The 27,911-nt window shown below is 38.4% G+C and overlaps 1 protein-coding gene across 3 annotated transcripts; it reads right to left on the bottom strand.

Annotated features, from left to right (window-relative positions):
• Positions 1–1,215: 1,215 nt before the first annotated feature.
• sp1 (sp1 transcription factor) lies at positions 1,216–27,840 on the bottom strand. Of its 3 annotated transcripts, none has more exons than XM_067431000.1 (6): positions 27,739–27,807; positions 27,089–27,160; positions 15,105–16,344; positions 11,778–11,919; positions 5,541–5,734; positions 1,216–2,778 (listed from the first exon to the last, which is right to left on the bottom strand). In XM_067431000.1, exons 2-6 carry the CDS (start codon positions 27,149–27,151, stop codon positions 2,468–2,470), a joined length of 1,950 nt encoding a protein of 649 aa, XP_067287101.1. In that variant the 5' UTR covers positions 27,152–27,160; positions 27,739–27,807; the 3' UTR covers positions 1,216–2,467. The 3 variants fall into 3 exon arrangements, with proteins under 3 accessions (XP_067287101.1, XP_067287100.1, XP_067287102.1); XM_067430999.1 differs by having other exon boundaries at positions 1,217–2,778; positions 27,089–27,168; positions 27,739–27,840; XM_067431001.1 differs by lacking the exons at positions 27,089–27,160; positions 27,739–27,807 and adding an exon at positions 22,686–22,705 and having other exon boundaries at positions 1,217–2,778.
• Between the last annotated feature and the right edge of the window lie 71 nt (positions 27,841–27,911).

Here is a 27,911-nt window from a genome sequence, read left to right as displayed (position 1 = left end):
TCCGTTTCCGCTTGCCATATTTGAAGCTTTCAGGCGGCCTTGCACGGCGCGGACATCTTGGGACCGAGTCTGCGCAGTAGCGATTTCGGGACCGGAGTTGCGCAGTAGAGCGCAGGAAGTAGAGCAGGAAGTACAGTCGCAATATCAAAAGCCCGCCCACACTCTCGCAGATGCAGAACAATTAATTATGTTGGTGTGAAATAAACAGTTATGGAAATGTAGAAATTAAAGCTAAAGCTCTAATCTGCTCCCAAAAATTTCGAAAAAAGGCCGTTAGTGCCTCAGTGACAACTTCACTCAGAGAAGCCGTCAGTCTCAGCTGTCAATCATGACATGTCAATCCGTCACACCCCCCGTTTTTATAGCATCAAATAACTAACTCAAACTAAACTTATTTTTAAAACGAACACCTGAAATGAAATCATCGTGATGATAACTGCCTTCAGTGACATAAACTAACTTTGGGGAAAACATTTTTGAAGTGTAATTTTATTATTTAATTTGCCTCGCGTCCATTAGAAATCACAGAGGGGCGGCTATACTGGGACCGGTCACCGGGGGGGGGGGGGGGGGCGCGAAAGCTTCAGTAAATGAGAGGGAGACTGCAGGCTTGGCTTCAACAGAATCTGGGGGAAGTTACCGCTTGGGTGTGCCATAGTCGGCTGAACTTCCTGTCCCTGTTTTTATTTATAACCCTACTTTTAACTCCAAGACCGTTTGTCTGATTTTTACCAAATCCGTGTCAGATGATCTTCAGAACAAAGGTTATGGATTTCATGATGGACAAAACCATTTTCGTACACAACAGCAACAAATTTAATGGCATGATGCAAAAAAAAAAAAACCTGAGGCTGTATCTCTGCAATGCTTTGACATTTACACCAAACTTTGAATGGTCAGTGCCACATCAATTTAATGACAGCACCACCTTTTGGTCAACAATGATAATCCAATAAATCATATTACCAGTGACTATTTATGATTTTCCAGCCATATTTTCATGTCTTTAATTGCTCATTGTTACAGTTTGTCTGATGCTCCCAGCCATGTTGGCATGACTTCTTGTGCCTACTTTGTGCTTGGCCAATATTTAGATATTCTTTTATATTTACACTTTTGCCTCAGGTGGTGCTGCAGTAGTACCTTTCGATGGGAAAAAAACAACCTTTTAGCACTCAAGCACTGTTTAATTCATCATATCTTGGGTCACAAATGACATCGGGGTAATAATGAGTAACACCTTGGATTAAATGGAATGCTGCTTCTATTTACCCGTCGTCAGAATCTATGCATTTTAATAATGTAAACATTAATGACGTGAAGGAATAAAGATACATAAACTGGTTTGCAAAATGTTCTTATCACAAATTTAAAAAGGAGATACAATTTAATATGCACAAACGAGAAACCTGCACCAAGTTTATAGAAAGATGAGATGTCACTTTAAACGGTGTCAAAATAGGGATTAGCAAGCATAAAAAACTGCCAGGAGTCTTTCTGAAGTTCATCTTAATTTAATAATTATGAATGCTTAACACCAAAAGAGTAACATTCACCTGAGTTAACATGTAATGGAAAGTGAAGAGCTTTGGTTTGAACTCCAACTCATAAAAGAGCCCTCTCTAAATAAAGGTTTTAAGGCATTTGTTTTTTAACTGGTTAACATTTTCCCTATAAACAAAGCATGGCTGTTTAAGACCACAGTGACCAAGAAAACTGGGACAATTACCATTAAGCAACTCAACTGCATGTATTTACTGTAACTTAAATGTGTTGTATATCAAGACAAAGAACTAAATACAAAAAAAAAAAAAAAAAAAAAAAAACACGTTATGGACCATCTACATAATATAAAAATGCTGACATTTAAGACTGCATAATTCATACATTTACAAAACAAAGGTAATTTCAGAATATGCAGTTTTCCATACTTAGAAAAAATATATAACTTATATACAAAAAGCATCAAATCTTTTTGTTTCATCTTGATTAATACACTGAAGCATGATGGCTTGTGAGTAAAGTATTAAAGATTAAAAAGATGACTATGATATCACTTTCACACAGTTTTTTTTTTAATCTTTCTGTTTGTGATGTTCTGTTGTAACCCAATATCTCCTCACTTCATGACGTCAAGTGGACCACTGAGTGATGCTTACATGAATCACATCACAATTTCAGTTCAGGGAATCGGTAAAAGAGGGGAAAAGAAAGCTGAAAAAAACTTGGACTTAGAATATACATGGAAGGGATGCAAAAAGGAGGAGGCTGGAGTCTCAAAGAGGATGAGGTTAACAAGCACCTTTAAGATGCACTATCACACCTCTTACTATCCCTTGTGAAACCATTTTCATGGCTGTCGCTCCGTGCCTGAACTGCCGTTTTAATGCCTACAAACTGCAGCGCATTCATTCTTCCCAGTCAGATCTCTCAAAATGCTAACTGCACTCCTGCCACCCATAGTGCATTAATAGCCATTGTTATTATTCAGATTGATGGAGTGCAGATCTGTGACTTGCATGACGCTGATGCCACTGCCCTCTAACCGCGTAAACCCTTCGGATGTCAGCGTGCCCATAGTAACTAGAGTCTGCTGGTCAGTCGTCACATCACCTGCTGCACAGCTGTCAGTGGTGGTCACAGTGGAGACGGTGTTGTCAGCGGCGCTCACTGCACCTGCAGATCCTTTCTTATTCAAATGGGTCTTGATGTGCTTGGACAAGTGGTCGCTACGCATGAACCGTTTGGGACACTCTGGGCATGAGAACTTCTTTTCACCTGTAAACAGACAAATGACAAGTTTAACAGTTTGAGTCAACTTCAAAATAAGCACCACTTCAAAAATCAACTTTCCCTTGAGCTTTTGATATATAAAAGTTCATCGTGATTAGGGCTGCAGGGTTAATCGAAATCGAACCGCAATTGCGATTTGGGTAATGTGTGATTATGAAAGCTTAAAGGCTGCAATTTTAATGCCCAGTGTGTAAGCGAAGAGCAGCTCTGTGATCAGGAATAAACGCAGCTTCGTCTAATAGACTGCGAGTTTGCGTCGCTTATAATGTGCATTTGAAAAAGCAGCAGGAGTCAAACATCTTCACAAACTAGTGAAGCGTTCACAAACCTGTTCAACAAAAGACACATTTAATAACATGTTTTACCTCACTTCATATCGCCAGTCGAGTGTTTGTGAGCTGATGTGGCTTCTCATCACAGAATGAGGCAGACGATGCAGTGATGAAGTCTATGTCAATCAGTACTGCATTATAATATACTTATGAAAATACCCTTGACGGCTTGAAGAACTCAAATACACCATATTTTGCTGCAGTCGTGTTTATTGTCGTCATGTTTAATCAAAGCGTTTCTATCTTCTGTTTATTTATCCTATAGCGTTAGCCACATCAGGGATTTCCTGAAAACTCATGTCATTACTTCTCAGAGGCATTTTTTTTTTTTTTACAATAACTCCTAAGGCTTAAGCCTTTCTAATGTTTTAGTCATAGGCTTTCTGCATATTAATAGGTAACCCATCAGTTTTTTTTGTGTAAAATAGGTTTTCTGTAAAATATTACAATAATTATTATTATAATTAGTAGTAGTATTATTAAATTGTTATATTTATTGTAACATACTCTATTTTTAATTATGAAAATGTTATGGTAATGGTAATATTTCTTTTTTTTTTTATATATTTTTTAGCAGTAATAAATCATAATTATTATTAGTCATAATAATATATAAACACAATTTTATATACACACTTCATTCGTTAAAAAAAAGAAATTAATAATTAGTCGCATTTTAAATAGCAATCGCAATTTTAACCTGAATAATCGCAATTATATATTTTCCCAAAATCGTGCAGCCCTAATCGTATCCTGTAATTTTCAGAGCTGAAAACTTCCTTGTTAGTCAAAGAAAAGCTTTTATTGACACCATGCCCAGCAAATGATCGATCTCTGAATATGCCAACCCTTGATGTCAACGTGTGGTGAAGCACCACCTCAACATTATATACGCCTGCTTCTGTAGCCCCACCCACCGACTCCGAGCTAAACGGATCTCGCTACAGAGCAATAAACATGCCGAAGATGGCAAGATATTGCTCTATGCCTGTTTGCGGAAGAACACAGTCTTTGCATAAGCTTCCTTCGGATTCTAATATTAGGAATGAGTGGTTAAACTTTATTTTAAATGACATTCCACCTCACGTGCGCAAGACATTGCACGTTTGTTTGCTTCATTTCAATGCAGAACCGTTTGTCAACAAGACACAGGTCGAGCTGGATTTGCAGACATATTGAGATTAAAACACGCCTTATATATTGGATCGGACAGGAATGGTGTAACACACTGATGGGAGTAAAACATGTTTTTTTTATATGTGACAGTAATGTATTGGTACAGATCGTATTAATTATGTGTACGTGTCTAACTGAACATAACTTAGCACACTGTCAAAGACTGGAGAATCCTTTATTTGTGTTGTTGGTTCATTGTAATATGGGATCAGACTCGGACATGTATGGGGCCAGGGCTTGCAAAGTCCAATGCACCACGGCTATGTGTTTTCAAGACGGGGTACCAAAAAAGCTCTTTCGGCAGGACAGTGAATCTTAAATAGTGAAATAACTTTCTTCTTGATGTGCGTTGTTCACTCGCTTGACTTTATATTTGAAGGGCACGTGCTTGTATCCACCAATCTGGCGGGCCAAGTAATAAAAAGATAACATTCCAGTCAATCGGGGGAGGATGCCCTGTGATCGAGAGAATCATTCCAGTTTCCACTTTCAAATAAATCCCTCCCTCATGTGACCTGAACTGACTGGGGAGCTGAAGCTCATTAAATATGCAAATCTTCTCCAATCCTAGCCTAGCTGAAGTCTCCAGTGTGGCACGCCCATCAAAACCCAGCGTTTCTTGAAAGAGCTTCAAATCCACTGTAGAAAATAGCTCATTACTTATTCATTATGATGTTTTTTAATGTAAAATCCACACGATTGTCATTAGTTGACCTCAGACAACAGTATAGAACATTTAAAAAGCCAGTTCATGACCCCTTTAATGCACTAATGTCTCAATACATTTTAGGTGTCCTGCAAGCTTCACAGCTTTTTTTAATACCGCAATATAAACAACATGGCACAATCTCTATTAAATTGCCCTGCCATTGATGGAATTCTCTGTAATTCTTGACTCTTTCATGCCATTGAAAAGTTTTTGCATCGGTATCATACGATAGGTGGCGATGTTACAGATCTTTTGAAATGGCACAATCTCCAGATTCAAAAACAAGCTAAGATCCAGGTAAACCAGAAAGGGGTTTACATACAACTAAATATTCATGAAAGTTTTCTATGATCAAAAAAATGCTGGCACTGACTCGCTTTTTGTAAACATTGATGGGGAAAAAAAGTTAATTGACACAAGATATATATAAAATATAAAAATATATTGTCCAGCCTTCCACGCTCAAACGAAAATGGGCTTGAACTGAAACACACAGCAAACTTCCAGTGCCAGGATCACGCTAAACTCACCTGTGTGTGTCCTCTTGTGTCTCTGCAGCTCATCGGACCGTGTGAAACGTTTCCCACAGAAGGACCAGGAGCAAACGAAGGGTCTCTCTCCTGTGTGCCAGCGTAAGTGTGCCCGTAGATGAGACGTTTTCCCATATACCTTGCTACATCCAGGAATATGACAGATGTGCTGTTTCTTCTTAGTGGGGTCATTGCTGTAATAAGAGCAGGTAAGAGGACACATTTTGAAATTCATGACATTTACTTGAATATTTTTCTCAATGTCTCTGAAGTAAGAGCAAGTTGAATTGCACTCATTGAGTAATAATGAACTGCATTAACAGCATTATAATTTTAATGCATTGTATTTTCAGGGCTGAGCTTCAATATGGTTGCATATTTAAGATGTGCAAAAGAAAACATTTCATACACAATTTCATTATTAAATTCAATAATCCATATTCAACTTTCAGACTTAGTTTCACAGCTACAATATGACTTGATTTTGTCTGTTTGGTCAAAACTAATTTTCATGTTGCAATTAATGTTCTTTATAACTCTTTTGCACTTTAATCTGTTTTAAATATTTATTTACTTTATACATTTTTGTGTATTGCTTTATTGTATTTAAATTTTGGATTATTTTTGTTATAAGAAAGTTATTAAACCTGCTATATAGTATAACAACACTTTTTTTGCAACTTATTTCAATATCGTGTTAATGTTGTATACCGTAATACTGTGTAGATCATCAGAAGGTGGGATGGACATGGTCAGAAACAATACTCAGGTCAGCTTTGGCCTTAAAACAATGATCAATTGGTACCAAGAGGGCCAGAACGTACCAAGTATATTCAGTATTGACCACACTGTTACACGACTAACAGCTTGAACTGCTGATACATGGGCAGGACGGACCCATGCTTTCGTGTTGTTTACAGCTAATTCTGACCCTAAATCTGAATGTTGCAGCTGAAATTGAGACTCATGAGAACAGGCAGCGTTTTTCCAATTTTCTATTGTCCAGTTTATGTGAGCCCATGTTAACTGTAGCTTCAGTTTGCTGTTCTCAGCTGACAGGAGTGTCTTCTGCTTCTGTAGTCCGTTTGCTTTAAGGTTGGATGTGTTGAGTGTTCAGAGATGCTCTTCTTCAGACCTCGGTTGAGACAAGTGCTTATTTGAGTTATCTATCAGCTGAAACCTTTCTATCTGCTCAGTTTGAACTTCAGCAGATTGTCTTGACCATGTCAACAACATGCACTGAGTTGCTGCCATGTTACTGGCTAATAAGATAAGTGTTAATGAGCAGATGGACAGGTATATCTAATAAAAGTGGCCAGGGAGTGAATAACAGTTGTTGTGGACATTTGCTGGTAAAACGTGACCTTACACAGAACGCATTTTATCCACTGCACTACTTTTCTCACTTTTTTTATGAAAACAAGCCAAACGGACATCTCACGCATGACACGCTTTTCAAAACACAGTGCTCAAGTTAAAAGAGCTTTCCTGTAGCTCAACCAGTAAAGCAAGCCGATAGAAAATTCAAGGTCATGGGTTCGATTCCCAGGGAAAGCAAGAATGTACAAAAAAAAAAAAAGATTAAAAAAAATGTGTACCTAGTGTTGCACGATATACCGGTACTAGAAAAGTATTGCGATACCCTGCTATTACAAATGGTACGATATGGACTATTATTAGTACCGGTACTTTAAGGAGGATAGCGCTAACATGAGCTGTATTGTTAATGTGCGAGGGTGTGTGACAGCAGGTGTCAGAAGTGGACATGTGTGCAGAGCTCTGCTTTCAACGTTCACTAAACATTGGAAGTAGGGATGTCAACGATTAATCGATGATCGATTAATTGTCGATAAGACATTTGATCGATAAGACTTATCGATCATCGATTAAGCAGGGTCATGCGTGCGGCTCAAACGCGAAACGGGAGGAAAAATGAAGCGAGCGTGCTCTAGTTCTATTTGGGACCATTTTACAGCTGGAGTCACACCTTCATCATGACCGCAAGTTTGCATGTGCATTCGCAGCCTTTTGTTTTGTACAAATGTAAGTTGTAATATTGTGTTTATTTTGTGCAGGCCTATCTATAGCTGATTTATCTCATAAGGATGCATTTGGTTAATAATTAACGTTAGAGGCGAGCGGTAGTAAAAGCGTGGCGGTGATCAGCTTCAGTGTGCAGCTCCAACAGCAGTGCACAGCTAATAATGACTATGATTGGGACTGTCATAGGCTATTACACAGCATTAATGAGAACACTATTGTAATAAAACATTGTGATTGTTAAGTACTTGGGTTTATTTGCCGTGTGTTTCATTGCGTTGATCCAGGAAGAGCGCGTGCACAACATGAGTCACGCATTCTGACTCGGACTCGCGCATGTAACTTGGTTAAAGTTCACTTGTGCATTATCATCAGATTGTGCAGAAGTAATTTGTAATATTACATTTATTTTGTAACGTTATATATCTGATCAATAATATAGGATGCGTTTCTTTCAGCGAAATAAAACGCACTAGCAAATGGCTTCAGTCAGTGATGGCTACCGGTTTTCATTCAGTGCTTCGGCTTTAGCGCATACAGAGCAATGCATAATAACTATGATTGGGACTGTCATATTATATAACAGAAATGAGAACACTGTTTTAATAAATGGTTGTAAAGTCATTGGGTTTAAGTGCCGTGTTCAGAGCGTTGTTCCATGAACCGCGTCTCCCATTCTGAATATGAATATCAGCAACTCAGTTCAAGTTCACTTGTGCATTCGCATCATTTTGTGAAGATATATAATTTGTAATATTTTGTTAACTTTATATAAATCTGATTAATCTCATATAGGAAGCTTTTTGTTGAGTTAAATAATGCGCTAACAAAGAGCTTCAGTGTAACTTACCAGTGTTTATTCAGCGCATCAGCTTCAGCTCGCGCAGTTCAAACAGCAACGCACGACTATTAATAACTATGATTGGGACTGTCACATTACATAACATTAATGAAAACAATATTTTAATAAATCGTTTTGAATTAATTGGGTTTAGGTGACGTTTCAGCACGTTGCTCTTGCAAGTGCGTCCACAAATTCTGAATAACAGATCTGAGGCGGCGTTCGTGTTGTATTACAGGTTATATTTGGTTATTAAATAAGTCATTTAATTAAATTATAAATAACATCGACTAGTTTTACAATCCCATAGCTCTTTGTTTAGATAAAAAAATCCCTCTCATTCATTTGGTGAACAAGGCGTTTTGAGCAGCATTTGCACATCCTGTCATGCTGTCGGCTATGAGCCACTGCTGTGCATGCATATTATGGTTAACAGTTAATCGATTAATTGATCGTTAATTTAAACGACGATCGATCATGGGAATTTGTGAAAATTGACATCCCTAATTGGAAGTAATAGAAGAGTTGAATATATGCGCACAGCGCATGACAGAGAAAGCAACAGAAATATGCGCGCATGAGGAGAAAAAGCGTTGCGCGGGACATGCTCGCGCTGCCGGACTCTGACCTGAAGCGCGCGCACACGCCTTTCAGACAACAAACATGCGATCGCCATTCAGTTCTTTCGCGGATTATTATTTGGGTTTGAATGGTCAAACATAAGTAAAAATGCATGGTTTGGCGAGTATTCAGGTAAACACAGTATCTTTAGTGAACATGTAGCCTACAGCTGAGGTAATTAGATCCGTGTAGGTCTTAAGCCAGACCCTATTCTGTGACAATCTTAAACAAACAATGAAAAATGAAAAATGAAAAAAAAAACACCACATGCTTGGCTAAATAACTAAAATATATTTATTAAGAATCAGTGTAAAGTTAAATTATAGAGTGTAGACTGACTAAGTAAGCAGTTTTATATTTGATTATTTAATTTCTTTCTTGACTTGCTACTGTTATAATGAAGCTGAGAAATAAAGAACTGTTTTTGTCATATTGTTTGTAATAGGGATGTCAACGATTAATCGATGATCGATTAATTGTCGATAAGACATTTGATCGATAAGACTTATCGATCATCGATTAAGCAGGGTCATGCGCGTGCGTGAGGAAACGGGAGGAAAAATGAAGCGAGCGTGCTCTAGTTCTATTTGGAACCATTTTACTGCTGGAGTTACACCTTCATCATGACTGCAAGCTTGCATGTGCATTCACAGCCTTTTGTTTTGTGCAAATGTAAGTTGTAATATTGTGTTTATATTGTGCAGGCCTATCTTTAGCTGATTTATCTCGTAAGGATGCATTTGGTTAATAATTAACGTTAGAGGTGAGCGGTAAAAGCGTGGCGGTGATCAGCTTCAGCGTGCAGGTCCAACAGCACTAATAATGGCTATGATTGGGACTGACATATTACACAACATTAATGAGAACACTATTGTAATAAAACATTGTGATTGTTAATTATTTGCCGTGTGTTTCATTGCGTTGATCCAGGGAGAGCGCATGCACAACATGAATCACGCATTCTGACTCGCGCATGTAACTTAGTTCAAGTTCACTTGTGCATTCGCATCAGATTGTGCTGAAGTAATTTGTAATATTACATTTATTTTGTGACGTTATATATGTGATCAATCATATAGGATGCATTTCTTTCAGCGAAATAAAACGCACTAACAAAAGGCTTCAGTCAGTGATGGTTTTCATTCAGTGCTTCGGCTTTAGCGCATACAGAGCTATGCATATTAACGATGATTGGGACGATCATATTATATAACAGAAATGAGAACACTATTTTAATAAATGGTTGTAAAGTCATTGGGTTTAGGTGACGTGTTCAGAGTGTTGTTCCAGGAAGAGCGCGTCTCCCGTTCTGAATATGAATATCAGCAACTCAATTCAAGTTCACTTGTCCATTCGCATCATTTTGTGAAGATATATAATTTGTAATATTTTGTTAACTTTATATAAATCTGATTAATCTCATATAGGAAGCTTTTTGTTGAGTTAAATAATGCGCTAACAAAGAGATTCAGTGCCTTGCCTAACTTACCAGTGTTTATTCAGCGCATCAGCTTCAGCTCGCGCTGTTCAAACAGCAACGCACGACTAATAATAACTATCATTGGGACTGTCACATTACATAACATTAATGAAAACAATATTTTAATAAATCGTTTTGAGTTAACTGGGTTTAGGTGACGTTTCAGCACGTTGCTCTTGCAAGTGCGTCCACAAATTATGTATAACAGATCTGAGGCGGCGTTCGTGTTGTATTACATGTTATATTTGGGTATTAAATAAGTAATTAAATTAAATTATAAATAACATTGACTAATTTTACAATCCCATAGCCCTTTGTTTAGATAAAAAAATCCTTCTCATTCATTTGGTGAAGAACATGGCGTTTTGAGCAGCATTGCACATCCAGTCATGCTGTCGGCTATAAGCCACTGCTAGACGCATATTTCAGTATTATGGTTAACGATTAATCGATTAATTGATCGTTAATTTAAACGACGATCGATCATGGGAATTTGTGAAAATTGACATCCCTAGTTTGTAATTTGCATTTTTTGCTTATTTTTATCTTATCTTAAAAATCTATATTATATTTATAAAATTAAATAATAAAATATATTAAATTACTCGTATAATAAAATAAGATTTTCGTCATCCCAACCTGTTGAGAAGTGAAAGGTAAGTGAATGATAACATGATTGATAAGGATGATCTCTGTAAAGATCTTCACACTGGCATGTAGTTATAGAAATAAGAGGAGGGAATGGTCAAAAACCAGGGCAGGAACATGCTGGCAAAGTTAATTTTTTGTAAAAACAATTAAACAATGAATAATAAGTTACGTTGTCATATTAATCATATTACCTGTTTTTTGTTTGTTTTTACCGTGGTATCGATTTAGTATCGGTATCGAGGTATTTTAGTCTGGTATCGTATCGAAGTCAAAAATTTGGTATCGTGACAACACTGTGTACCTTGAATGTAATGTAAGTCGCTTTGGATAAAAGCGTCTGCCAAATGCGTATTTGTATTTGTAAATTTGTAGTTAACCTTTTAAAAAAAACTCTCTAGATTTCTTCCTGTTCCACTGACCTGTGTCTTGAGTTTTTAACTGCAAAAACGTGTTCTGTGTAAATGGCCCCCCCAAGACTCTCACTTCCTATTAAACAGCGCACCTGTATACTGCATGTCTCCTTTAATGGAGTGGATGTTGAAACTTTGTGCTAGCAAACAAGCCTCTGATATTAGAAAAGTATGGTATTAGCTTTGAGACATACCGTCCCTCTCCATCTTTGCAGTATGGGCAGGTACAGGCTTCCCGGCGCGTGCGTCTGCTGGTGGTTGTCGGGCTGCTCTCCACATTCTCATCCATCACACTGCTGTCCTCCAGACCGTCTCCACCCGCACCACTCACATCACCTGAACAAACACTAAACATTACACCTCTACACATGACAAACACACACACATTCAAAAACAGCCACAAGCAGCCAGGAAAGTCAGAGTTAATTAACAAAAAGTGACAAATGTGAGGGAACGGCTGCTGCTGGCAGTAAACAAATAGATGATCGCACTTGGCTACTGGGATGTTCAATTGCATTGAAGATGGTTGTGATCCTTTTTCCTTACAATAAATGATGCCTCATATCTATTGCACACAATCTCAAGTTTCCATAGCTGTAACTGGTTGTGTTGAATTAGAAATGGCTAAGGCCTTGGGATTAATTCCCAGCAAAATGTGCATTCTTTATTTGTGTAAAATATAATTTTAAATATTTCTATATTTCATCTAGCCATGTTTAGTTTTTAGAAAGTATTCCCAAGCACGTGTTTTACTCCATGACTGAGAAATAACACTTTTGTTTAATCCTTTCTACGATCAAACGATTGTGAACAGAACGTTCAGTACATCATATTACAGACTATATAATACTATATATTATTCATATCAGACACACATTGTGCAGGTATTTGGTAAGTATTAAATGACCCTGGAAACAAATTGCCTTGAGATTTTAGAGTGTGGTATATTTTAAGGTATAAAATTAATTATTAAAGGAACTGTATGTAAGAAAGGCCCCAACTGATGTTGATGTTTTGGCCTGAAGCTCCGCCCTCCACCTATCTACCAATCACGAAGTCAGTAGTGATTCGGCATCCAGGGGGAGAGGGATACACCGCTCTGCAGTCATTTGAAAGTGATTGCAGTACCAGTTAGCCACAACGTAACATACACATCCTTTAAACTAATGATGTAGCATATTAAAAGTGTGGCTAAAAAAGAAGAGCTGAGCAAGGAGTTTCATGATCCTATTAAAAAAAAATATTTGTGGTGATCAGTCCCAAATTTGGTGATCAGTGCACCACTACTCTCTATTCACATCAAAATGAACACAGAGATCACTGGAATTATACAACGAATCAACAAATATTCTAAATTCGAATATATATATTCGAATAGTTTTTAAAAAACGAATTTCGAAGGTGAAAATTAATTTTCGAATTAAAAAATAAAATAAAAAATGGCGGAAAAAAATCCCCCGCTGCGGTAGTGGAGGCGTGGCTGGCTGCTTTGCGAGTGAGCGCGCGCCTGAGGGTTCAGGGACAGGTCACAGGAGTCGCACTAGCACTGCTGAAAGTGGACGCGTCTTGCAGGGAAGATGGCAGAAAGTGTAGAGCCCAACTCGACCGCAGCAGAGAAAGAGATTTTAACTCAATCTAAAAAGCCATGTCTGGAAGTACGTTGGATTTTGTTCGGTAGGAGACAAAATTGTTGAGCCGCGAGATGAAGTTATATGCAAGCTATGTACCATGCCTCATTTTATTTAATGTTAAACAGAAACATTCCTAAAATGTAGGCTACTGTACTGACTGAAGAGATATTGCATGAATAAAGGATAAATGCACTGCTTTCACTGGTGTGATTATTTACCATGTCAGTGAAAAGTTCCAAGCTTTCCATGTTCCATGTTTACCACACCACAGCAATGAAGCCTGTTATATTTGGGACAAGAGTCTAGAGTCTCGCGACCTTAAATTGCTTGCACAAAACTCTTGATCAACACTCAAAGTTTATTCATTTAAACCGTTATCCGCAGTGAGGGCGCATTTGACAAAATGTACCTCCTCCTCACTCTCTCATTTCTGTCAATAGGGAGATGTGAGGGAAGATGTTTCGGCCGGGACTTTTTACTGCGCCGAGCCGAAGTACTCTCAGAAGTGCTATTCCGCCATACATTATAGTTCTCCTTTTTAATCCGATTAGAAACGCGCCACGTTTTATTTTGTCACCATACTTGATCGTTCAACTACCCGTGTAACTGTATTTAAATATGGGAAACGTGGAGGTGTTTGATACTTCTAACTTGATCTCTGTTTGGTTCCATAGTGAATGAACTGGGCTTAGGGAGCTAAGCTAAATGCTATCAGATCATGACCGCACGTCAGAGAGATTAAGTGCACGCACTGAGACGAGAGAGGTATGTATCAACTCGTTTAAGTTAAGGGAATAACAGTTTAAAATGAAAAGGCAGTGAAGTATCCCTTTAATAGCGGTTGAAACACTGATTGATTACACGAAACATGTTTCCTTTCAGTAAGTTGTGCAGTTTTTTCAACATTCCATCTGATGTTTATTCCGGTTTGTTTGGTGCTATGACTAGTAGTAAAGAGGACGAGATGAACTGAGGCTGATACAGCGATCTATCAAGCCATAATAAAGAGCATTAAATCCACATGTATTGTTTGAATTTATAATAAAATGAACAGCATTTAAAAGCTCAGTCTGTGTTTTATATCAAACAAAGCTCAAAAGCTTACTGCATTATTGTGTAAGAGTTTTTTTTTCTTTGCCGTTTTGGCAGAATATTTTCAGTTGTTAGTATTTCAGTGCACCACTATGCAGTTGGCCTTGCATTTGGGCTTTAAAGGAATAGATCTGCCTAAAATTAAAATTATGTTTATCTGCCCACCCCCAGGTAGACATGTGCCGATATTTGGTAATGTAATATATGATATATCACGATAATGAATATGCACTATAATGTTATTGTGGGCACTTCAAAATACCATGAATAATAATTTATCAACAATTATTAAAAAAAAATGCCTAATGCATTTAAGAATACTTTGCCCATCAACCATATAAAATGCTCAAAATACCGCTGTATTCTGCGTCACAGGGACATGTGATCAGATGTAAACAAGCCTAACGTGAATGAGAAGCACACGACTGAACGAGTAAAGGAGACTGAATTAATTGCAAGTTCACTCTCGTGTTTTTTACTCTCATAAAAACAACCCATTGACATGCATTATACGAAAAACGGTTGGAGTTAAAAATCTTCATTTGTGTTCTCCTGAAGAAACAAACACACCTACATCTTGGATGCCCCTGGGGGTAAGCAGACACACATCAAAGTTTCATTTTTGGGTGAACTATCCCTTTAAAAGAGAAAATCAGCTAAGTGCAAAGAGATGTGTAATTTTGGTTATAACAAGAGACATTTCTCCACACTCAGCGCAGTCTGGTATCACAAAATGACAAATGTACAAATGTACAAATGTATATAGAATAGAATTAACAAAACCAAAAGTAGACTAACCTGTTGTATTGGCGATAGTGATGGGAACACCCTGCAGCTGATGCATCTGGAGCCCTGCGTTGCCAAGTGCGTTTAAGTTGATGGTCTGAAGGCCAGAGAGCTGCATGGTTCCAGCTGTCCCAGGCTGTGCCAGTGTGATCTGGGCATTAGAGGGGCTCTGCAACTGAAGGGTCTGCCAGCTGACCTGGCCATTTGGACCAACGGTACGAATCAAGATGGGGCTTCCATTCGCGATGGTCTGGATCTGAACATTCTGCACTCCATCCTGAGACAAAGTCTGAGTTGCAAACATCTGACCACCGGCTGAGACCGAGCCGGGCTGAACGGTCTGCAGGACCTGCTGCGGCTGAATAACAATCTGTGCTTGGCACGGTTTCTGTCCGTCTCTATTATCAGATGCTATGGACATGTTCTGGAAGGGCTTTCCCGTCTCCCCTTTGCTACTCTGGGTTAGTGTTACAATGCCTGATGTAGCCGTTCGTGTGCTGGTAGAAGTAGTGCAATACTCCATTGGAGTTGTAGATGTCGTGCACTGGAGCAGCTGCTGAGAAGTTCCTAAATTTCCCCCAGCATTGGCTTCGCTTCCGGGTCCGACGGCCGTACCAGAGCCCACTGGGAGAAGGGTAATGTTAGCATTCAGTGGTACAGGCATGTTAGTAAGGAACTGCGTTTGACTGGGCAGCACAGCACCACCCAGACTGATGTTCTGCAGAGGTATTGCTTGCTGAAAAAGGCCAGGGACTGTTAAGATGTTTCCAGCACCAGCAGCTCGGTTCGCAGGGGCGGCGATAAGCTGCTGGGTACCATTAGGTGAGGCCACAATCTGAAACTGCCCAGATGCTGTGGATGACACATCCTGGGCTGTCTGAGTAAACTGGATCTGCTGTCCATCTACAGTCTGAAACTGTGGGATCACCTGATACTGGATATTTGGCATCACACCAGAGAGGGCGGTGAGCAGCTGTTGACTTTGTAGGTTTTGTGAGGACGCCATCACATACTGCGGTTGCACCATAGCTCCTGTCTGTCTGCTTTTGTCCTCAGAGGTAGAGGTTGCACTACTGGAGCTTGCGGGGATGATGTGCCAGCCGTTAGTGGCATGTGACAGATGAGGCTGCTGTAGGTCGATCTGTGTGTCCTGTACCTGGCTTTGCCGTGATTGTTGCTCCACAGTGTCGTTTTCGTCAATCCGACTGCAGGTGGCAGCCAACAGTGCTAAAGGTGACGGCTGCTGCGAGTCCTGCAGAGGGAAACATGCGTTTGAGCCATTCTGGATATCATTGTTATTGTTTTTTTTTTCATTAGATCACCTAGATAGTTTACATGGTAAACATTTGTAATTGAAAGCATAAGTGAAATCAAGCATTTTTTATTGATAGAACTTCAATAGTTACAAAAAAATGTGTATGTGCTAACCATATATGCTCGGGGAAAAAAGGACTACTGTCAAATAAAAATAAAGAAAATAGGAAAAAATGAATCCTACAAGCAACATCACAAATAAATACAATAGAAAAAAGGCAAATAAAATAAAAAGTCATTTTTAGCTATCTAGCAGTATTTTTCAAGCACAGAAATTTGAATTAAAACATTGAAAAAATTAGGCCTGTCACGACAACATTTTGCTGGATGATAAATTGGCCAAGAAATTATTGTGATAAACGATAATGTTGTTCTGAGACCATTTTCATCTAAAATAATGTCACTGGCATAATAATGCAGATCCACATTTTCAAAGATCAATAAACTTATTTCTAAAGACCATGCGCTCAGATCGGTAAAATAGGGGCATAAATGTCTTTAGGCTATCGTTTTTATAAATATTATGGAAATAATAGTTACTTTTTACTATAGTAGCATGGTTTTACCTGTGGCTATCATGATCCAAATTCAATGGAAGACCAATGGTTAATTTAAATCCTAACTGAAATAGTCAGCATATTTATATGTTACCCTATAATTTTTTTACTGTTTTTACAGATGTTACAGCTTTTGTATGAACAAATTTATATGTGCATGTCTACTAATGATGGGGAGTATGTTCCTTACACGTCATTATTCAAAAGGCACGCCACACAGGACAGACATTTGCCAACAAATGTGGAATATGTCTTGAACAAACGGCAGCTTATTATCAGGCAAAAAGTATCACCTTTCCAGCGCTGGAGAGAACTCAAGGAGTGGGAGGACCTGCAATCAGCCGAGGTTGCTTTATTTCTTCTCGATAGGCGAGTAACATTGATTTTGTTTTGTTTCATAGAACTAATATATGCTGGCGCTTTTGGTTGAATATGCTCGTGTGTCATGTTTGCTTGTTTGTCCATGTGCAACAGTATTGCCGTTCACTTCAGAGACGATAAAGACCCATTCATTTACATATCCCATAAACCACTGTCTGTTTTAAGCGTCAGCTCCCAAAGTGTGCCCAAAAAGTAAGATAATAAACTTCTAATATATGTGTTTCCTTTGGTTCTTCTTTTCATGATCCATATAACTTTCTAATCTTGTCATAACTGTAATATAATTGTGCTCATGCTATGGAGTGGTTCATTAGAACTGTGTTTGTGTCATTGGGATGGAAGGGATGACTTTACCATTGAACATTCAGACTGGATTACCACGGTAACACACACACTGCTTGGCCAAGTGACACAACAGTTTTCACCGTAGTCGTTGCCTGCGTTGCGTACATGTGTGGGGTGAAGCTATCAAAATAGGGGCGTGTTTGTTTTGGTGACTTAAAATATCAACATCGGTTACCAGAAAGTACTTACACCACCTTTAACTAGCGAAATATTCACCTGTTTGACAAGTGTTTGTCATGTTCTGATAAAAAAATTGTCTGATGATGAACCCAAAATTAACTGTCCGGTTTCTACAACTTTCACTCAAGTGCAAAAATCTGCCTTTAAAGGGTTAGTTCACCCAAAAATGAAATTTATGTCATTATTGACTCACCCTAATGTTGTTCCACACCCGTAAGACCTCCGTTCATCTTCAGACACAGTTTAAGATATTTTATATTTAGTCCGAGAGTGTATGTAAGTGTATGCACACTATACTGTCCATGTCCAGAAAGGGAATAAAAACATCATCAAAGCTGTCCATATGAGACATCAGTGGGTTAGTTAGAATCTCTTGAAGCATCGAAAATACATTTTGGTCCAAAAACAACAAAAAACTATGACTTTATTCTGCATTGTCTTCTCTTCCAGGTTTGTTTTCAATCCTCAAACATTTGCGCCTGAAAATTTCTGCGTGCGACTGTGAAAAAATATTTAGGCGCACCCGCACGGTGCAAAAGACCCGATCGATTCACATGAATAGATGTGTAATACAATCGGAACAAAAACTACAACTCCCAGAGTGCATCAACACTGAGAAACTGTTAGGCTATGTTTCCTACTGCAATCAACTGCTTTTTATGCCTTCAGTCAGCAAAAATGCGTGCGACAGACTACATTTCAAACAAAGATTGTTTACAAGGTGAAATGGGTGTGATGCCTCGCGCTGATTTGCAGCCAAATCAAAATTAACTGGAAATACCACATTTGAATGATCATAAACAAGCTCAGAAATGAACTGGGGCTTAGGGCAAAAATGCCACCAAATTAATTCATTAATAATTTACAAAAGCCCTTGAGGTCTTAATTTTAATCTTTGTTACACATAAAAATAAAATACTTTAAAAAATTACTAAATGTATATAATGAGCGAGTATATCATGAACATTTTTCCAAACTGTGTTTTTGTCTCATCCTGTATCACTATGGTACACATAAATTGAGTGTTTATATTCTGACTATTTTATTCCGGTTCAGAGTAACTGCGCAACTCGCCATAGACAAAACTGAGAGAAGTTGCTCTGGGGCTGCAATGTTCTTCCGCAAGACGCATGCAGTTCTACGTATTAAACACCAGAGCGCCAAAAGTTACGAATTGCTATTGCTCCGAGTATTGGCATGATTGCAGATATGTGATGTAAAATGTGTAGTGGATATAAAGTAACAACGTTTTAGCCACAATACTGTCTATTTCGTGAAAATCAAAGCCACACACACACCAGAACCGATGAGCATCTCCCAAGTGATTCGATTAAAATGAATCTGTTTTGAACAAGTATGAATGGCTCACACATTAAGACTTGCAGCCATCTACTGGCGGTTTTATTTGCATATTTATACTTTGCATGGACTTTTTATTTAAAATATTAGACTTTTAAAGTTTATCATTTAAGTTTTTAAAGCTACACTGTGTGATATTTTCTCCCATCTAGTGGTGAAAAGGTATATGACCATCCAGTGTATAATAGTTTCTGCTCCTCTCAATTTCGATTTCGTTTCAACTCCTACGGTGGCCGATTTAGTCATGGCTTTCAGTTCGACCTCTTCGGTGAGTGTTGCGTCAACTCAAGTGATGAGGTAATTTTTGACAACTATTATAATTTGCAGTTATTTAATTTACCAAGTGATCTATGATCAAATGAATCTATGTAAAATGAATAATAGTTTTACGTTTTCGTTATTTTTAACCAGTTCATTGCTAACATCAGCTATCAGGTTCCCAGATGAATGCAAGCTAATCTTAGTAAAGTAACTTTTATCAGTGCTATCGTTATTCTGTATATTGTACAACACCACTAGCGTAAGGCAAACAAATTATAATGCAATTAAAATATTAATCTCATGTTATCCGTCATAGAACACGGATTTATGTTATAAGGTAAACAATACTTTTTCATCATTGACGCGAGGAAAACTATCCTAGACGTCGTTCTAGTGTTATGCACAGCACACCATGATATAATTAGCCAAGCAACAAAAACTTCCAATATACACAAATAGGCTGAATTAATATTACCTGTCGAGAAGAAAGCAGGCAATGTCGGCGTTCTTTTTAAAATCGTTGCTCCTCATGAGCTCTTTCCATCTTGGAAAGGCCACTCCAATATTTACTTTTGTCTTGTTGATTTGCCCGTTGCGTTGCCGTCTTAATTCTCTTTTCCGCTTCCTTGGCGACTCTGATACATATCCCGCAATGTTACTAGGTCCCCGACCCGAGTCGAATTCGGTAATCAATTTCGGGACGTGGTTGCTTTCACACAGAAGGCGACCCGGCAATGCTCCGGGAATATTGCGGGCCCGACGTGCAGTGTGAAAGGGGCTTAAGAGTGATGATCCTCCATCGTCATATAGCAGCCTCAAGCAATCCTCCTCTTCACATTCGACACGGTGCCATCGAGTGTAAAAACGCGAAAAGCGAAGCTTGAATTTACGGGTATGTCCCTCTTTGGCAAATGTACTTTCAAGATGGAGGAGCAACATGGCGACCGCCATCCGAACCCTCAACACTTATGTATTTTCAATGGTATATTATAAAATTACGAGAATACATTATTACTTGAAAGAAGTAAATATACATTAATGAGTACATATATTTTTGAAAGAACTAAGTGATTTTAGCTAAGAATAAACTAAAAAAGTTACACAGTGTAGCTTTAATGCATCATTTAAGTTTTTAAATTATGCATATATTTAATAAGATAAGAAAACATTGCTCTTATAATGGTAAAAATGCCCCTTGACATGAACATAAAGGGACAAATATCGTTCTGTAATGCAGTGGTTTTCAAACTTTTTTAAGAGCGACCCTCTTTTTTTTGTTGTTGTCATATATAGGCCTACAACCATTTATATTCAAATAAGTCAAGCAAAGCATAAGAATACTTATATACAATGGGCCATTTGACTGTATTCTCAATTAAACCACTAGATGGCAAAAATATTCAGCTCAGCACTTTTCCACACAAACTACTTCTGATCCTTGACGCGTTCGAAACGCAAAGTTGATCTTCAATAATTTGATAGATAAGCCTATATATGGGACGCTAATTAACTGGTTAACCAACAAGAATTTTGAGAGGGACAGAAAAACAAGTCAGTCACGTATAAGTCGCATTTGATTGCATTTAGAAATAATACCAGTAAATAAAGCGAAATAACACTACAAACATTGGCCCTCATTTATCAAAAGTGCGTACACCAAATTTCCAGCGTACACCCAAACCCACGGTGACTTTGAGATTTATCAATATGGACGTTGGCGTACGGCACGCTCAAATCCTACGCCAGCTCAGGAGGTGGTGTACGCACGTTTGAGTAACATGAACGTCAATTGTACACCCCAATACATGTGCCGTGATACGAAATTAAATGCTAATTGTTTCAAAACGTGCTGTAAAATAATGCATTGTGATGGTAATTTATCATCCAAACAGCTATTTAAACTGCTGGAGTGCACTTCTCAACCCCCACACTAACAATAGCTACTCGTAATTTGGGTCCATATTTTGTTTTTGTGAGCGCCTTTAATCCCACTCTTTAAACTCCCAAATAAAACAATTTCGGGTTTTTTTCCACTTCCCTGGTGAGGGTCTCGATGGGCGCGTCTCAATCATCTCAATAGTTCAGTAGTCAGAGCACTGATCAGGGAGTCAGCCCGTTGACTTATGTCCTAATCAGTGCCCTGACTAAGTGGACTAAAGAGATGATTGAGCGCGCCCGATCTCCACGTCGGAGAAGTTTCGTTTCTTTGCCGTCTTCCGTGTGTCCATGGCGTAAAATGAGGGCGTGCGGGAGGCAGAGACTTGAATATATAGGGGCGTGTTATTCTAATGACGATCGTTTTCAGCCGCGGGATTTATCAAGGGCAAGTATTGCGTACACCTGAATTGAAGAGGTGCGCACAGTTTCATAAATTAGGCGGTGAGAGGAGTGTAAGCATAATCTTACGCCAACATATACACCCGTTTCTACGCAAGATTGATAAATGAGGGCCATTATACACACCACAAACATAGCTATAGGTTATTTTAGTTCCCATCACTCCACAACAAATCCTTCAAATTTAACGGTATTTAGAAAAGATTCAGAATTAAAAATTATAAGAAGGGTATGACTATAAAGACAAAACGAAATAATTTATTGAGGAACTAAAAGTAACCAGCGTTAGGCTCACGTAGCTCCCTCATTCAAATTCAAATGTTTCCATATTCGCGATGTATTTAGATGCTAAATCAATTTGTATTATAGGCTTTGTACTTCATTCGCGTCCCAATAGGTATACTCATGCAAAAAAAACAAAAAACATCCGCTACACATATGCAAAAATGTGCTTGGGAATAGAGACCTGCACTGCGGTACTCGCGGGACCCAACACAGTGCGGTGCGGGTCGCGGGACCAGATTTGATGGCCGAGTTCGGCCACGGGCAAGAGGTAACTACTCGTGTTTGTGCGAATAACAGGAGAATAAAACTATTTGCGGGACTCCCGCAAAATAGAAATATCTAAAAATAAAACATCTAGAAGCAAATAAATTGTTATTCATCTACTGCAAAAAACAAAACAAAAAACAAGAACAACTAAAATAAAATAAAAATGATTTACAGGCACAAGCATATAGGCAGTGTTTCTGTTTGTGTTTATAACATGTTTTCTGCTGGGTTGTGCAATGTAACCAATATGTGTTTATTTCTACAACTCAATGGCCAGACAAAAGCATTTAAGATAGAATCCACTCACCTCTCCAAATAGTTCTGTATGCTGGAAAATCCTCTGATTATAACAAAGAAAGTGTAGACATTATGGAAGATTCATTGTGCAGTATTTTTTTTATTGATAACGTGAACTGAGATCATTTTTTGGAATTATGACGGGAGTGCACTTTGCGCATATTCTGCCACGCCAAACCATGCATGCACACACTTGCTTTTACGTTGAATTACTTGAAATAATGTCATGGACATACAGGATTTTTTTTAAATACTTTTATGCGGACGGGAGTGGGACAAAACCTGTTGCGGACGGGAGTGGGAGAAGGTAACATGAAAAATCCGTCCCACGCAGGTCTCTACTTGGGAAAACCACACTGGAGCTGCGCTTACGCTGAAAGGCACAAATTGTTGGCTACTACTGACTATTTCAACTGAGCTGTGTAACTTTTTATATATTAGGTTGGCTATTTTATTTTGATAATGAACTGACTGCGATGTCAAGTTTGCAATGCTGGAATATGTTGTGCGCGCATTAGGCGCCCTCACGAATGAGAAGGAAACAAATAAAATCTGTAATTTTGGTCATACAGATAAGAGATGGTCATTGTTTAAAATTCATACATTTTTACTTACATTGTGCTATTGTAAAATAAAGAAAACAAGTTTTGCTTTCTGTATTCTGGGTTTCCATTCTGTGATGGAGGAGTGCCGTGCCTCGCGATTATGAACCAAACTCAGCAGCTACTGTCACGTTTCTTTTTTTTTTGTGTCAATCTTTTAATTATTTAAGTCAAATATATTTAATGTATTTATTCCTTTTATATAGGCCTATAGACTGATTTTCCTTAATTAGTCTTGGCGACCCTTTTTATTAAGTCTCGCGACCCAGGGTTTGAAAACCACTACTGTAATGTAAAAGTTATATTTGGAATGCGTGTTATTGATCAAAAAGTGCTCCTAAATTTTTGACTGTGCTCCTACATTTTTTAAAGGGATCCCCTGGTGTTGAGACTTGTATGGCTTAATATAACATAAATGATGTCTCTTACTGAATTATGTAGTAGAAAACCCATGAAAGATCTACGTTATTTAAAAAATCGATTTTATATTTGGACCATGGGCGGCGCCATTTTGTTTGCGTTCTAGGTTGATGACGTAGATTGGTTGAACTCCTCAATCAGCTGGCGTTACCCGTAGCTATTTTTACCACAACGCAACTCGAAAATTGTTTCAGAGTTAAACAAAACCAATGAATTGCTTTGTAATTGTACTTAAAACACACTCTAACATACATGTGCAAACAAACTCACCTACACAAACAGATCGGCGGCCGGGAAAACACACTGACAGACTGCGTTGTCTCAATCGAGATGTTGGGCTGCTCAGTCTCCATGACAGGGGCTGAATCCGAAATCGACCCCCTATACCCTGAAATAGGGCATTATTTGAAGGGACGGCCATTTGTAGTGTTGTCCGACATCATAGTGGACATGTTCAAGTGCAGTCGTTCAGTCTCACGTTGCACCGCAGTGTACAGCCGATTTACAACAGCTGTCCGACTTCACGCACCCAAACATGTGGACACAAACTCTCTTGCTCACACAGACTCACACACACCCCAACAGATCGGCGCGAACACACACACACACACACACACACACACACACACACACACACACACACACATATGAGGCGCGAACAGATCGGCGCGAACACACACGCACTGCGTGCGCGCATACGTCACTATTCCCTGTGTTGATATCATAGATAGACTGTTGATATGCAGTAGATTAACTGTAATGCCTATGTATCCAGCAGAGGGAAATATCTAGGTAGGATGATGGGATAAAGTTAACGTGAGGAAGAGAGGCAGGATGTTTTGGTGATGATGCATGGGATTGGTTTGTGCATTAAAGTTTGAGCACGCTCAGTGAAACCTCAATCTTTAAACTTTCACTTTTAAGACACAAATTACTTTCGCTACTTTTGTTCACTAATACAACTTGAAGGAGTGAATGAAGACGATCGAGTGCGTGAAGTCGGACAGCTGTTGTGTGTAAATCGGCTGTACACTCGTTATTGCGGAGAACGTGAGACTGAATGACTGCACTCGAACATGTCCCTATGGTGTCGGACAACACTACAAATGGCCGTCCCTTCAAATAATGCCCTATTTCAAGGTATAGGGGGTCGATTTCGGATTCAGCCCCTGTCGTGGAGACTGAGCAGCCCAACATCTCGATTGAGACCGCGCAGTCTGTCAGGTGTGTGTGCCCGGCCGCCGATCTGTTTGTGACTTGTGTAGGTGAGTTTGTTTGCACATGTATGTTTGAGTGTGTTTTAAGTACAATTACAAAGCAATTAATTGGTTTTGTTTAACTCTGAAACAATTTTCGATATTTAAAACAAGAACAAATATCTGCCAATGGGTACATACAAATCAACTTAATTCAAATGCAAGTAATTTTCATTTTGCATGACATTAAATGTATCTTGATTTAAGGACATTCTAAATTTGTAAAAAAAGAAAAAAACGAAAAAGATTTCCTGAGGAAGAACATTTTTTGCAGTGCATGCAATTGAATTTTGCTATTTCAATAAGGCCCCATGAAATCAGATTTTTTTTGTTTTTTTGTTTTTTTTGTTATATAGCTTATTCTGTTTTATTTTTTCTGGACTCAAATGAAGATATGTTTAATGAAAATAGAAAGATTTCAGTCCCTCCATTGACAGTCTAAGCAACTCCCACACTGACGCTTCAAAATGTGCATAGAGATTGTAAAACGAAACCACACGAATCAGTGGTTTAGTACAAATTTTCTGATTAGACTTGATCACTTCATATGATAAAGGAAAGTCTCACGGGTTTGCAGCAACATTAGGGTGAGTAAATGATGACGATTGACATTTTTGGGTGAACGATCCCTTTAAGTGTTCTGACCTACTTTTGATTTATTCATCCAAAAGTTGACAAATTCAGTGACATTCACCATTATACAGAAAATAACATTTTTATGAAGGGAATCGGCAAACTCATCAATGTTTTCTGCATCGCAGAAATAATAGATCCCTAATTTAATGCCACAATATTGAAATTAAAACGTTCTGAATCAGAACCAATTTAAGATGTTTTGTAAGGCCTGCTTGAGGGTGAGTGAATTATGGGATAATTTTCATTTTTGGGTGAACTATCTGCATTTATTTTATTCAGGGAAGACCAAGTACTATTTTACATTCAATATTCCTTATTACATTTATTTGGTTTTTCTAACCTCAATACTACTGTTATTGTCCCATTGTAAATATAAAAAAAAATGCTACTCCAAGCATTATTACGCTTTTTTCCCCTCAAATTGAATACGGAAGGCGGTCTGGCGGGAGCTAGATATTTTACTTTATAACAAATTAAACATGGATATTTTTCTTACACATATGGCATCGCTTTCCTTCAGAAGGCCTTTATTAATCCCTCAGATCTGTGTGGAGCACTTTTTAAAATGATAAATGCACTTTTAAGGGCTTCAAATTTTAGGCTGCCATTCAGTCGTTATAAAGCTTAAATTAGCCAGGACATTTTTTTAATATAACTCGAATGCCATTTAGGGTGGCTTTAGGGTGAGCAAATCATGGGGTAATTTTAATTTTTGGGTTAACTATCCATTTAAAGTATGTCATTATGGGTTTATTTTTTGTGTAATCAGCAACAGATGTCAGCAAATGTATATATATTTGCGCAGGCTATATATATATATAAAAAAACTTAAGATGAAGCGAAAAAAGAAAGCAGAATTTTTGAAAATGTATGATAAGGGCCCTTATGTTTTGCTTATATATAGAGCGGTCACTTCACCTACGACACACCACTGTCCTTCACGGACTACCTTTTGAAACTGACTTTTGAATTTTGACAAATGTGAGATAATTTAGATAAGACTGTTCAGACTGAGGTTGCATTGCAAAAACATATGACCTGTATTGGATTTAGTACCACATGTGGAAGTGGCACAACTTTAATCGGTTTGTGCTGTTCACACTGTGATTAGAAATACCGGTCTGAGTAACATGCGAGGAAAAAATAAAGAAATAAAAAGTCGTATTTGAGTCACATTTGCGTGCATATCAACTTGTATTACGCTTTTAAGAAACACAGCCCAGGTCTCCTTTTATTTTCAGTGACAGTTTTAAAAGTAGATTCTCCTTCCTGATACACCCATTTCCCTCCCACAATCCACAGTGAACCTGCTCACAGCAGGAAGTGGCAGATAGTCACTGTGACTCAAGCACTTACTTCACTATCAGACATGCCTTCATTTCAAAACTCACAACTGCATAATATACAAGGCAGATACATTTATTACAGTGAGCTCGTCAAACTCTATAGTGAACAGTTATAATGCTTTGAAATAAACGAGAACCAACTTGAGCACTCACTTGAGGCGTGCTGGAGTTTCTCTTCTGAATGAAGCTCGTGTCGTTCTCCACCAGCGCGGCCATTTGATTTTGCTGTTGATCTGACACACAGTCAACATAAATAAACTCAGTGCAAACTCATCAAAGCAGCATATGTCTTTGTCTAGCGTGTTCACGGATCTTCAGAGGAGTATTGACACGCGTTAAGAGGCCATATTACTTAACTAAAACAACTTTAATACTCATTCGCTTAATCATAATCTTCGTCGTCATCAGAAGCACTTACATCCATACTCTTACTTTCGTGATCGTATAAGTGTTGTTTATCGTCGCTCGTGTTATATAACTCAATGTAGGTCGCTGTAATGATCAACTCAACTTCCACAACTTGGCGAACAATCTCAAGATTACGGCCACTCAATTTAGATAATAAAATAAAATCATCCAAATTCACGACGAACTTATTCAAATGGCTCCTGTTAGCTACTATGAGACGACCGTTGCTGTTTACGGTCACTTAAGCAGTAAATATACGAACAACATTAGTGTTTTGGGCGAATCGATGTCGGTGTTTGACAACATAAATATCGCATTAAACCCCATAAAGTACAGTTGTCCTTACTGATGATTAAAGCCGATGAACACACTCAGATAAAATAAAGTGAACTCACCGCTCATAATGTGTGAAGGCGCGAGTTTTTCACGCTTCTTTAAGTCTGACATGAACTCTCAAACAACTCAACCAAACTTGATGAACAGAAAGGACGGAGTAGGTCAAGCGGCGGGGGCGATGGGCCAATCAAAAAACGAATTGCTTTCTCCTCGGCCAATAGAATTCCTTACT

The sequence above is a fragment of the Pseudorasbora parva genome, chromosome 22 (assembly GCF_024679245.1).
Source record: "Pseudorasbora parva isolate DD20220531a chromosome 22, ASM2467924v1, whole genome shotgun sequence".
NCBI classification, from domain to species: Eukaryota; Metazoa; Chordata; class Actinopteri; order Cypriniformes; family Gobionidae; genus Pseudorasbora; species Pseudorasbora parva.
The sequence above is the reverse complement of the archived record's forward strand: the minus strand, read 5'-3'. Positions and strand labels throughout refer to the sequence as shown.

Bases quoted from the DNA above. Each gene is read 5' to 3' on its own strand.
- sp1 (XM_067430999.1), bottom strand. From the start codon at position 27,790: ATGTCAGACTTAAAGAAGCGTGAAAAACTCGCGCCTTCACACATTATG. The intron at 27,169-27,738 runs GTGAGTTCACTT...ACTGTGTGTCAG, and splicing joins GCCTTCACACATTATGAGCG to ATCAACAGCAAAATCAAATG. The intron at 16,345-27,088 runs GTGAGTGCTCAA...TTCCCTCTGCAG, and splicing joins GAAACTCCAGCACGCCTCAA to GACTCGCAGCAGCCGTCACC.